At 39.9% G+C, this 11,041-nt stretch overlaps 2 protein-coding genes across 3 annotated transcripts; one reads left to right on the forward strand and one right to left on the reverse strand.

Moving 5' to 3' along the window:
• Positions 1 to 5,886: 5,886 nt before the first annotated feature.
• Positions 5,887 to 8,467, forward strand: LOC131684457 (serine incorporator 1). 2 transcript variants are annotated; one of them, XM_058967359.1, is made up of 4 exons: positions 5,887 to 6,098; positions 6,337 to 7,351; positions 7,745 to 7,919; positions 7,984 to 8,467. In XM_058967359.1, exons 1-4 carry the CDS (start codon positions 6,063 to 6,065, stop codon positions 8,120 to 8,122), a joined length of 1,365 nt encoding a protein of 454 aa, XP_058823342.1. In that variant the 5' UTR covers positions 5,887 to 6,062; the 3' UTR covers positions 8,123 to 8,467. The 2 variants fall into 2 exon arrangements, with proteins under 2 accessions (XP_058823342.1, XP_058823343.1); XM_058967360.1 differs by having other exon boundaries at positions 7,754 to 7,919.
• On the reverse strand, positions 8,442 to 10,245 carry LOC131684456 (probable glutamate--tRNA ligase, mitochondrial). The gene is made up of 3 exons (XM_058967358.1): positions 9,985 to 10,245; positions 8,745 to 9,926; positions 8,442 to 8,686 (listed from the first exon to the last, which is right to left on the reverse strand). The coding sequence occupies exons 1-3, from the start codon at positions 10,133 to 10,135 to the stop codon at positions 8,442 to 8,444; spliced, it is 1,578 nt and encodes a 525-aa protein (XP_058823341.1). The 5' UTR covers positions 10,136 to 10,245.
• Positions 10,246 to 11,041: the final 796 nt, after the last annotated feature.

Consider the following 11,041-nt stretch of genomic DNA (forward strand, 5'->3'; position numbering starts at 1 on the left):
CCTAGTAAACACGAAACTGTAAACAAACACACAAACTTTTTATTTTGTGTCATTCTACGTGAAATCTACTATATTGTTCACAAGTAGCTCACTTGCCATCGAACGCTCTTGGCAAGCTACTTTCGGATGCTTGTAATAACAAAATGTCAATTCGATTCTTTGTTGATAAATGGCCCGTACCAAACATACCGCTCGTAAGTCCACCGGAGGAAAGCCTCCCCGCAAGCAGTAAGCAACGAAGGCCGTGAAAAAGTGCCCCAGTCACGGTTGGCGTTAGGAAGCCTCATCACTACTGAACAGAAACTGTCGCCCTGCGAGAAATTCACAGCTATCAGCAATCGAGCAGGCCTAAATTGTGACCCAATATAAACCACAAACCAACAAGTTCTTTTCAGGACCAGCCAATTATATTCCAGTAAGATATAAATGAAATTTTCGTTTTCCATTGCCTTACAACCTCTTTCCTCCCGGCTTGAATTACTATCAATCTTGATGATGCAGTGCGGCTGGGCACAGGCAGTTTCCATTATAGTGGAAAATTTAGGTTTGCGCGTTTTTCCCAAAAGTTTTTTAGCTGTGCTGTTTTCAAGGAAGTTGTAGTTGAATTCAAAATAAAATAGTTTACTTCTATTGTCAGAGGTGGACCTTCCAACGAAAACTAGTCTGGCTCGCTTGGAATCGAATTGTACGGACCAACCACTGCTTTCACAAAATCCGTTATTTCAGTAATTGTACATTCTACAGAATTAGTCACAACTATTTCCAATCAGCGCAAAAATCGAAGGTTTTCATTCAATACAACAGCAGATTTTCACGTTTGAAAAAACAGGCAGCATTCTGGCCGAAAATTTTGAAACGGAGCACCTATATCAAAACGTTAGAAAACGTTCGATTTTTGTAAATTGAATCATTACACTAAAATGTCTATAAATCACAAATAACTTTTGATTTTGTGCCATTCTCGTGAAAGCGACGGTATTGTTCACAAGTGGCTCACTTACCATCCAACGCTCTTGACAAGCTGATGCTTGTAATAACAAAACTTCAATTTCATTCTTTGTCGATAAATTGATGGCCCTGAAAAGGGCCTTTTCTTTGGGCAGTGTTCGAAATTTACTTGGTGCTGGTGTATATGGTAACAGTTTTGGTGCCATCGAAGACGGCGTGCTTGGCCAACTCTTCTGACAGCAGCAAACGAACGGCGGTTTGAATTTTGCGGGAGATGCTGCAAACGAACTGCTGCATGCTGATGCTGGAAACGAACTGAGCGTGAGCAACAGCATGCTGAGTTTTTATACCTGACTACAGCACAATGTAAGCTCGTCCTTTTTTGTGTTGTCCTCAATATGTGTTCTTCGAAGCTCCACCCCTTCGTTGGTCGACCACATATTTTTGATAAAGAACAAAATTGAAATTGTGTTTCCACTACGGAGATTATCGAACACTCAGGGTAAAGAGAGTAATGTAATACGGCACCTTGGTAAAATGTTTGAGAATTGGAACCTTTTTTGAATGCGCCTAGTAAAAATGTTTTCCACTTCACTCCAGTTTGTTTCTGACCATATTTGCAATTTACGTACTGAAATAAATCATAATTTAGGGTTTAACCCAAATTGCTCTCCAGGGAGAAACAGTCCATGAAACAGAAAATGCAAACTTATTCTTCGAAATGGTTTTGGTGGCCCTGAAAAGGGCCTTTTTTATAATGATACAAGTGAGTTCTACCTTTTCAACTTCCAAATCCATACAAAGTGCGTCCCTGCCGCTTCAGAGTATAGACGACATTCATTGCGGTTTTGCGCTTGGCGTGTTCAGTGTAGGTCACGGCATCTCGGATGACATTTTTCTGCACACCATCAGCATTCGTAGATTAAATTGGAGATGCATTTTACACCACCACGACGAGCCAGACGCCGAATTTGGCGATTCCCTGGATTTTATCACGAAGAACCTTGCGATGACGCTTGGTACGGGAACGCAAACATGATACCGCTCATTGTACCGTCCGGACGAGCATGTTGCTCGTGTGGTAAGCGAGCACCCACTGATACAAAACAAGCTCGTGTGACCTGTATATATAACATTCCCGTATGTAATGAAACGCTTACATGCTCCTTTTTGACGGCTCTGCGTGGGATATGCTGGCAAATTGCGCATTTTCCTCGCTGTTTCCGAAGGATTTTCTGAAAATCCTTGTTTTGGTTTATTTATAGTAGTCGCTGTAATTCCGAAATTTAATACGAAATACGTGCACAAATTTCCGATCAGATAGTGCAAAAATATTGCGATTTCGTCCAGTAGAACGGAAGATACTCGCATTTCAAACCTGGGAAAATTTCTCAACTGAAATTTTTGAAACGGGACCCCATATTGAAACGTTAGAAGTATTCTACTTCAAAAAAGTCCCTTCCGAGCACCTTGTAGTTGTTGTTGGCGATTGATCGGCTGTGTCCTGTTAGTGCTGTTGAGCGATTTGTGGCCAACTCAATCTGAAAGTGATGTGATTTTTTTCTAGAACGTGCCTTTTTTAAATAATAGAATTCTAAATTACAATTACACGGCACCGATCCATTCGAAAATGAAAAAATAATAATCTAAAATGACTCACTTTGCTACGGCTGCTACTTGTAGTGCTCCCAGTGCTTGGAACTGTATTGTATACTATTCCTGTTGTGCCTGAAGGAGCCGTTGCTGTATCTGCTGATGCGGAATCTGGGTGATGATAGTTGTTAGCCTATGATCATCTGCGTTTGGTTCTGATAGGCTTGCGTCGAACCCAGATACAGAATCGTCGTGGTCGAACGATCAAAAATCTCAATTTGCGGCTGCTGCTGAGAAATGTTGGTGATAAGCGCTGGAAGAGGTTGTTTGCTGTTGTTGAAATGGTTGAATTACTATCCGTGTTAAGATAGACACATTTTAATGTAAGGAACTGGTAGGAATCAAGGCTGATATCTGACGAAGGTGCGTTACTACACCAGAAGATCCTCCGTAGGTTGGAATTGTGGCACCGCCTCTTAGTAAGTCCTACCGGAAATGGGCTAAAATTCCGGCTGACTCTAGTTAGTACCCGGATCCAGTGATACAACCAGCTCTAATCACTGGAGTAACTAGAACCAGCCCGAATTATGTATAAATATTTGGGTACTTACCATTTCTTGTTTATTCAACACCATTTTTTCATTGTTTTCACTCATATACGCGTAACTAAGTTATGTCTACTATGGTAACGGCGGTTCGAATCTTATTTTCGAACTTATAACAATTCGAATACAGTATAACTTTTATAGACAATTATAAATAAATATAGAGGGATATAAAAAATATAAAACCAGGCAAAATATTTTTATAAAAGAGTGTCACGCCCTTGGGTAAATCCCTCTAGGTATTGTGTAACAACTTTGCATCAAGTTAAAAAAAAATGCATTTTATTTCCAGTTTTGCATCAACTTTGCACGCCAAGAGTAGACGTCCAACCATTTCCACGTCAAGGAGATTCAATAAGATTTGTAAAGCTTAGACTTGTAGTCACTTGATGAACCAAAAAAAAACAGGAAAAAGTTCAAATTTCGGATAATGGCTTCATGAAAACCGAAAAATCTCATATTTTACTGTTAAATTCGCTAACAAAATAATAGGGAAAAAAATTTGTTATTCAGTTTTCTGTGGTTCATCGACAGGCTACTCATTGGGCATTCCCATAAAAAAAAATCAAATCAATTCGTTGATTACTTTTTGAGTTATTGTGTTCGCCAATTTTAAAAACGAGTTTTCGAGAAAAACGCTATTTAAGGGTGTCCCACATCAAATTTCATCGCGGAAAAAAAACGCTATAAAATGACCCATTGGGTATTTTCTCTTGAAAATTTGGGTAGAAGTAGTTTAGAGTGCATTGTTTACACTGTATTTTTATCGCTGTCAGCTTTTTCGAAAATTGTTGCTGATGCGTGTGTTATAGCAAATACGCGCGAGGAATGGATGGCTGTTTAAAACAAAAGAACTTCAGCATGGGCACCGAGATTTTGGGAGACTATTTTAGAGGTTTAATACCAACAATAGGGATTTTTAGGGGTGTGTGGGTTAAGGCATATCCTGATGCAGAATAGTTAATATCTCAGTCTTTTTGTAATTTTTAGGCCCGAAACTATTAAAAAAATATTTTTTAGTTTGTTTCCTTTTAGGACAATAACACGTCCAAACCCATGCGACTTGCACGACTCTGTAGGTTGCCTTATCAGATCTACCATAGTTTGCATATGAAACTTGGAATGGCAGGCTGCTAGCGGATTGAAAAAGTACCGGATCATGCTGTGTGGGGTGCTGTCCCGGTTAACAATGAGGCGAACGAGATTTTTGCAGATACTTCATTTAGTAGGACGACTGTCAGTTGGTTGGTTGAATTTAATTTGTTTTTTTTTAAATATAAACATAAGAAGAGAATAATTAAGGTTTAAGAATGATATGAGTGTAAGGACACCCGCTATCAATATATCTGAAAAACTGACACAATTTTTCCAAATTAAAGATCCCTATTAAGCGAATAAAAAAGAAGTCGTTTATTTTTGCCCACTACACAAGACGTCTCCCTTAAAATCTGTTTAACAAACATTTTACGCTGATGCACTTCGCTTGATGTTTTGTTGGATGTACAACTAATTTCTTGCAGGGCTTTAATATCTTACAGCCAACGCAAAATACATTTGTACTATGTTAAGGACACTAATTTTAACAAAAGTCGTTTACGCCATCCGCCCGGTAAGATGTAGTCGTTATACGTGAGATACGTTGGGCGTTTGTTAAACAACGCTGGCATAAATGAATCTGGAAGATTACGAACAAATTGAAATCGAACAGCATGTTCAGCAGCATTTTATTTTGTATAGGAGTCACAAAGTAGAAATTTGTTTTAAAATTTAAATCAGGTGTACGCCGCCGTTCTATTATTGCCTAATTTAAAACCCGTTTGGAACTGTATTTAAAATACATAGAGAGTATTCGGCACATAGACAGAAGCAGATAGACTGATAAAAAATAATTTTGATTCAAGTAGCTCGCAAATAGCCCCAAAGATATAAGGATAGTAAATTTAAACAAATACTGAAATACTGCTGCTGGGTAGAGGCAAGTTCTAGTTTTAAAATTCACCGCTTTAACTTATTGAACTGTGAAAAATTATGAATCTAGAACTCAAACACTGAGCATGCCGTTATGGCACGTATAGAACTAGATGCACTATTGTACCTTGCAGGATAATCGCTCGATATGCATATATATGAAAGCTCAATTGAGATAGGCGCATGACAGCCGCCTATATAAATTTATATGTAGCTTTTTCCTTGAAGCTTTCGAAAAGCACACAGCTGGCAGAAAAATAAAGCTTTACTGAAATCTGCTTGCGGAGCAACTGCGGCTATATTTGATGCGCCTTTTAGACGCCCGCAATGTGAGATTTTATTATAAGCGCGACAATACAGCCTACCCGAATAGAAATGTACAATAACAAAACCATAATTTTCACTGTGGCAGTACAGTAATTTTACAGTAATTTACAATAAATTCCAGTGTTATTCTACAATACAAAAACAATAAACTTTAGTAAATTTCATTGTGAAATCGACTTTAACAGTAATAAAGGGGGGTGGTTATGTATCTTAACATTAAAAAACCATTTTTTCTCCATACATTTTTTCTCGAAAACAGTAAAATTATAGTAAGTAAAATATACAACTAGCTCATTATTGTATAATAATCGAAACCATCGAAATACGTTCTAAATTCTTATGTGAAAACCGATTCGAAGTAGCAACACACAACCCTGGCTGTTACTGTTATGTTGCGGCACGAATGAAAAAGGAACGTCAATAGTTTTATGCTGCACTCCCTTCCACCTTATTCGTTTTTACGTTGCTGCGCTGATTGGATGTAATTAGCTCTTTGTTGTGAAAGTGAAAAAAATCTATACTAAAAACGCAAAACAAATAGATAAGCTAATTTTTGGTCATACCTCGAAGAAAATTCTTATTCAAAGCTAAACCAAGAGTTGCAAGTTACAAAATCTCATAATGGGTGCCGTTTTGGGCCTGGTTTCAGCGGCCAATGTGAGTCATTTGAGAGTTTTATTTTAAGGCCTATATGAATCTGAAGGACGAAGCAAAAATTGCAAAATCAGTCATCTGCTTTTTAAATTTGATTAGCGATCGAAAAAAAGGCAAATGATTCGATGTGCTTAGAACAATGTCATCGGGACAGAACGTGTCCTATTTTGTTACGTCGTTGAATGAAAAATCAATAATCCTTACAATCGTGCGAAATAATGTATTTCTTTGTATCATTTAGCTCGCTTGCTGCTGCACCGGAACAGCTTGTTCCCTCTGCTGTTCACTATGTCCGTCGTCGCTCAAGTCCAACTCAACGGCTACCAGGTTCATGTATGCCTTAATGCTGTTGTTGGGAGCTGTCGTGGCGGCTATAATGCTCGCTCCCGGATTGCAAGACTTCCTGCAAAAAGTTCCGTTTTGTACCAACTCTACGTCCACCGCCGGACACCTCATACCAGGAGGCGACACCATTGATTGCAGTCACGCAGTAGGATATCTGGCCGTTTACCGTATTTGCTTCGCGCTGTGTTGTTTCTTCGCACTTTGGGCAGTAATGATGTTGGGAGTTCGCTCATCCAAAGATCCACGAGCAGCTCTGCAGAATGGATTCTGGGGTATTAAGTTTATGCTGGTGACTGGAATTGCCATCGGAGCGTTTTTCATTCCGGAAAGTGGATTTGGTCCGGCCTGGATGTGGGTTGGTCTCATCGGTGGATTTGCTTTCATTCTAGTCCAACTGGTTTATATTGTTGATTTCGCTCACCAATGGGCTGAGGCTTGGGTCAGCAACTACGAAGAGGAGGAATCCCGAGGATGGTTCGCGGCTCTGTGTTGTGTCACTGGACTTCAATTTGCCCTATCTTTAACTGGCATCTCTTTGCTCTATGTCTACTACACGCAAGCTGATGATTGTTCGCTGAATAAGTTCTTCATCACATTCAACATGATCATCTGCTTGGGAGTCAGCATCCTGTCGATTTGGCCGAAAGTGCAGGAATACGCACCAAAGTCCGGACTGCTGCAGAGCTCGATGGTGACGCTGTACACAATTTATCTGACCTGGTCTGCAGTTGCTAATAATCCGGATGCAGAGTGTAATCCAGGTTTCATGGGTATCATCGGAGATAAGCAGAACAAGGTACAATTCGACAAGACGAGCATCATTGGTTTAGTCATCTGGATGTTGTGCATTTTGTACTCGACACTGCGCTCAGCTAACAACGTATCCAGACTGGCTGATCCGGAGAAGCAAGGTAGGTGGACATTTGCTGTTTCGGTAGCACGGTAAAGGTAGTTTCTTAGTCCATCAAGCATCAGCAGTAGGTATTTCATGGTCACCCACAATGCATTTTTGACAGTCTCGTATAAAATTTCACTTGAAAATGTTGCCCCTTTACAACATATGATTCATCGATTCTCTTTTTAATTAATAAATTACGCAACATACATTCATTGAAATCTAAGCGATCTAATTACATCGAATCTGACTATAATTTTGACTAACAAGTAACTAATATATTCTCAAATTTCCGGTAACTTTCTACACTTAATCTGGCGAACTACTTTTGCGGTGGTTGGTGGTAAATTTGCACTTTTCAAATTGCTGTTGTTTTATTCTGTGTACAATTATACGCTAACACATTCAGTCTTGGCAGCAACTTTAAGTGACGACGTTGGATCCAGCAGCGGAGGTACCCACGGTGCATCGAATGAAGTTCGTGATAACGAAGAAGAAGCGGTCGCCTATTCGTGGTCCCTGTTCCATGTGGTATTTATTACGGCTACGCTATATGTAATGATGACGCTCACCAATTGGTATCAGTAAGTAGCTGGTCAATGTGTTAAGTATCATGTATTCAAAATTGACCAATCTTTATTTTCATAGGCCAAACTCATCTCTGGAGACTCTGAATGCCAATGCCGCCTCTATGTGGGTGAAAATTATTTCCAGCTGGTTCTGCGTGGGATTGTACGCTTGGACTCTTGTAGCTCCCATGGTTCTAACTGATCGCGAATTCAACTAAATAAGAAATTTTGTCATCCTTCGGGAGAACACACCTTCAACCAGATAAAAATCTTTCCAAAGTCAATGTTGAATCAGTAGACTAGAATTAGTTTTAGCTACAACAGTGAATGTTATGTGATAGGACTCGTTTCTCAGAATATTTGAACCGAATGAACAGATAAGATCGTAAACTGAAATAGGAACGGTAGTTTAAATTTATCTTTATTACAACTATCTATACAAGAGCAACTCAAAACATGTTGGTCTTAATCCAAACAGAAAATGCAACCATTATCCCAACCTTTGAAAGATAATAAATTTCAATCCAAGCGGAATGCCTATTTCCTCTTGGTGGCCAAAAGAATGCGTTCTACTGTTTTGTCACGTCCCAATATTTCCATCATTTCCGCAACACCCGGGCCCTCTTTGAGTCCACTAAGACAGTTGCGCAATGATTTCATCAGAAGCTCAAACGCAATCCGGTTGCGTTCAGCAAAAGCTTTAAGGAACACACTAATTTCAGCTTTGGTAAATTCGATGTCTTCTTCGGAACCAAGATTTTTCGCTAAAACCTTAAGTGTATCTGGAAAAAACAGATAATTAATGTGAATTTCTATATTAAAAATGAAAATATTTCTCACCATTATCGACCGATGCATCTTTTGACCTTTGCGGCAATACCCAAATAAAGGACAACTTTCCCTTCACCAAGTCCTGCAAGGCATCGATTCTCGTGACGGACCATTCCAGCACATCTCGAACATGCTTCTCGTCTAGATCTAAACTTCCATTATCTTTGAATTCAGTTCGCACCAAACGAATAACTTCCTGCACCAGCGCTTCCGCCTGGCCGGGCGAATTCTTCAACTGATACATGATCTCTTCCCGATTGCATTGTGTCAACAGATCCGCGTTCAACCGACTAGAATGAGCATTTATTTTGCCGATATCGAAATGCTTTATAAGATCGCTCATCTGCGCTCCAGCAACATCTATCAGTTCTCGGTCAAAACCGCCACCACTTTGAGTGATAAAATTCAGCAGTGCCTGCGGAAATATTCCCCTTTTGCGGTAGTAATCCAACTGAACATCGCCTTGTCGTTTGCTCAACTTGGACCCGTTCGGATTCATCACTAGTGGCAGGTGCGCATACTGTGGCGGTCTCCAGCCAAATGCATGAAATATTTGTATGTGCTTCGGAGTCGATATCTGCCATTCTACCCCGCGTAACACGTGCGTTATTCTCATGTAGTGATCATCCACTACGTTGGCAAAATGATACGTCGGAAAACCGTCCGATTTGATTATAACCGGATCGCCCTCGTTTTGTGCCAAGAAGTAGACAATCTTTCCGTAGATCATATCCTGAAATTCATCTGCCTTTGAATCCAGTTTGAAACGAATACAAAATTTATCATTCTTAGCCAGTCGTTCGGCAATTTGAGCCGGCGTCAAGTCTCTACATTTATTGTCGTACTTTGGTATCTGACGAAGCCGAACGGCTTCCTTCCTCAAAAGGTCCAACCGTCGTTCAGAACAGAAGCAATAATATGCTCGCCCATCCTCCATCAGCTTTTTGACTTCTTGTTTGTAAATGTCGTAGCGCAAACTCTGAACATACGGTCCGTGCGGTCCTTCGTTCCACGGACTCTCGTCTGGTATGATACCCGCCCATTTCAAGTCCTGATAGATACGTTCCATTGCACCTTCCACTAATCTTTCCTGATCGGTGTCTTCTATCCGTAAAATAAATTTCCCTCCGTGAGATTTAGCAAACAAATAGTTGAACAGGGCAGTCCTTAGTCCCCCAAGGTGCATAAAACCTGTAAAAAAAGCATTTTTCTTGGATCAACGGTAATCAAAAACAAAACATAAGCAAACCGGTTGGGCTGGGTGCAAAACGAACTCGCACTTTATCGTTTGATTCCGGAATATTACTACATAACCGTCGGGTCAGGCTGGGCAGAATTGCTGGTACATAGTACGGTTGATTAATATACAATATTTTAGCTGTTTTCCGAAAAATATTCATGGTATTTGTATCAATTTGGTAACTTCGTGCACACCATTTACTGTTTTCAGATTTACTGACATTCAACAGCAAAACAAAAGCATTAAAGTCAGTATCGACAGAAAACAAACATTATGCTCGATTTGCATGTAGTGATTTATTTTTATGCTGAAACGCCATGCAGCAAAAAATATGTCGGATGAGTTCAAGACGGAACAGGTGTGCACATTTTTTTCTATGAACGAGTGCAGTTGTCATTTCTGTTTGCTCGTGCCGTTCACTGAATAAAATTGAAACGTCAATTCTTTTTTTTCCTTTGCTGTGTCAAGTGAGCTTGACAGCTAAGACCGTTCACGGTCCATCTCGCCGTTTGTAGTCAGGGTATGCATCAGTGGGATTGTGTTTGGGTGGTTGGTGTATGTTGCGTTGGTTGTTCATGTTAGAGATGTATGTTAATTTTCTACAGGTAGTGGACTATTTCCTTCAAATCGCATCCAATGTTTTCTTTTAGTATATCTCGCAGTGGTTTGCAATACTCTATGATTGGGTAATTCACTCTTTGGTTGTTGTACTTTGTGCAGAAGTGTGCTGTAGGTCTTCTGTTTGCTCACAAATATCACAGAGTTCGTCGCCAATGGTACAGGCGCTCTTTGGTGAGGGTGTGTCCAGTTCTGGTAACTGTAGTAAATAGGCACAGCAAAATAAAAAAAGTATCTCTCGAACACCACAAGTAAATAATGCTGAGTGAATAAATGACAATGACATGACATAGGTAGTTGACAGAAAGTAAATAAGAAAACAGAATTAAAAAGCTTTGAAACATTTCCCCCAACCTGGACCAACAGGTCTGTGCCACAAACGAGGAAAGATTTCCAATGAAACCCAAGTGGCTTAGTTGGTTCATGAAAATACACAGTAAATCCAATG

This window comes from Topomyia yanbarensis, chromosome 2, assembly GCF_030247195.1.
Source record: "Topomyia yanbarensis strain Yona2022 chromosome 2, ASM3024719v1, whole genome shotgun sequence".
NCBI lineage: Eukaryota > Metazoa > Arthropoda > Insecta > Diptera > Culicidae > Topomyia > Topomyia yanbarensis.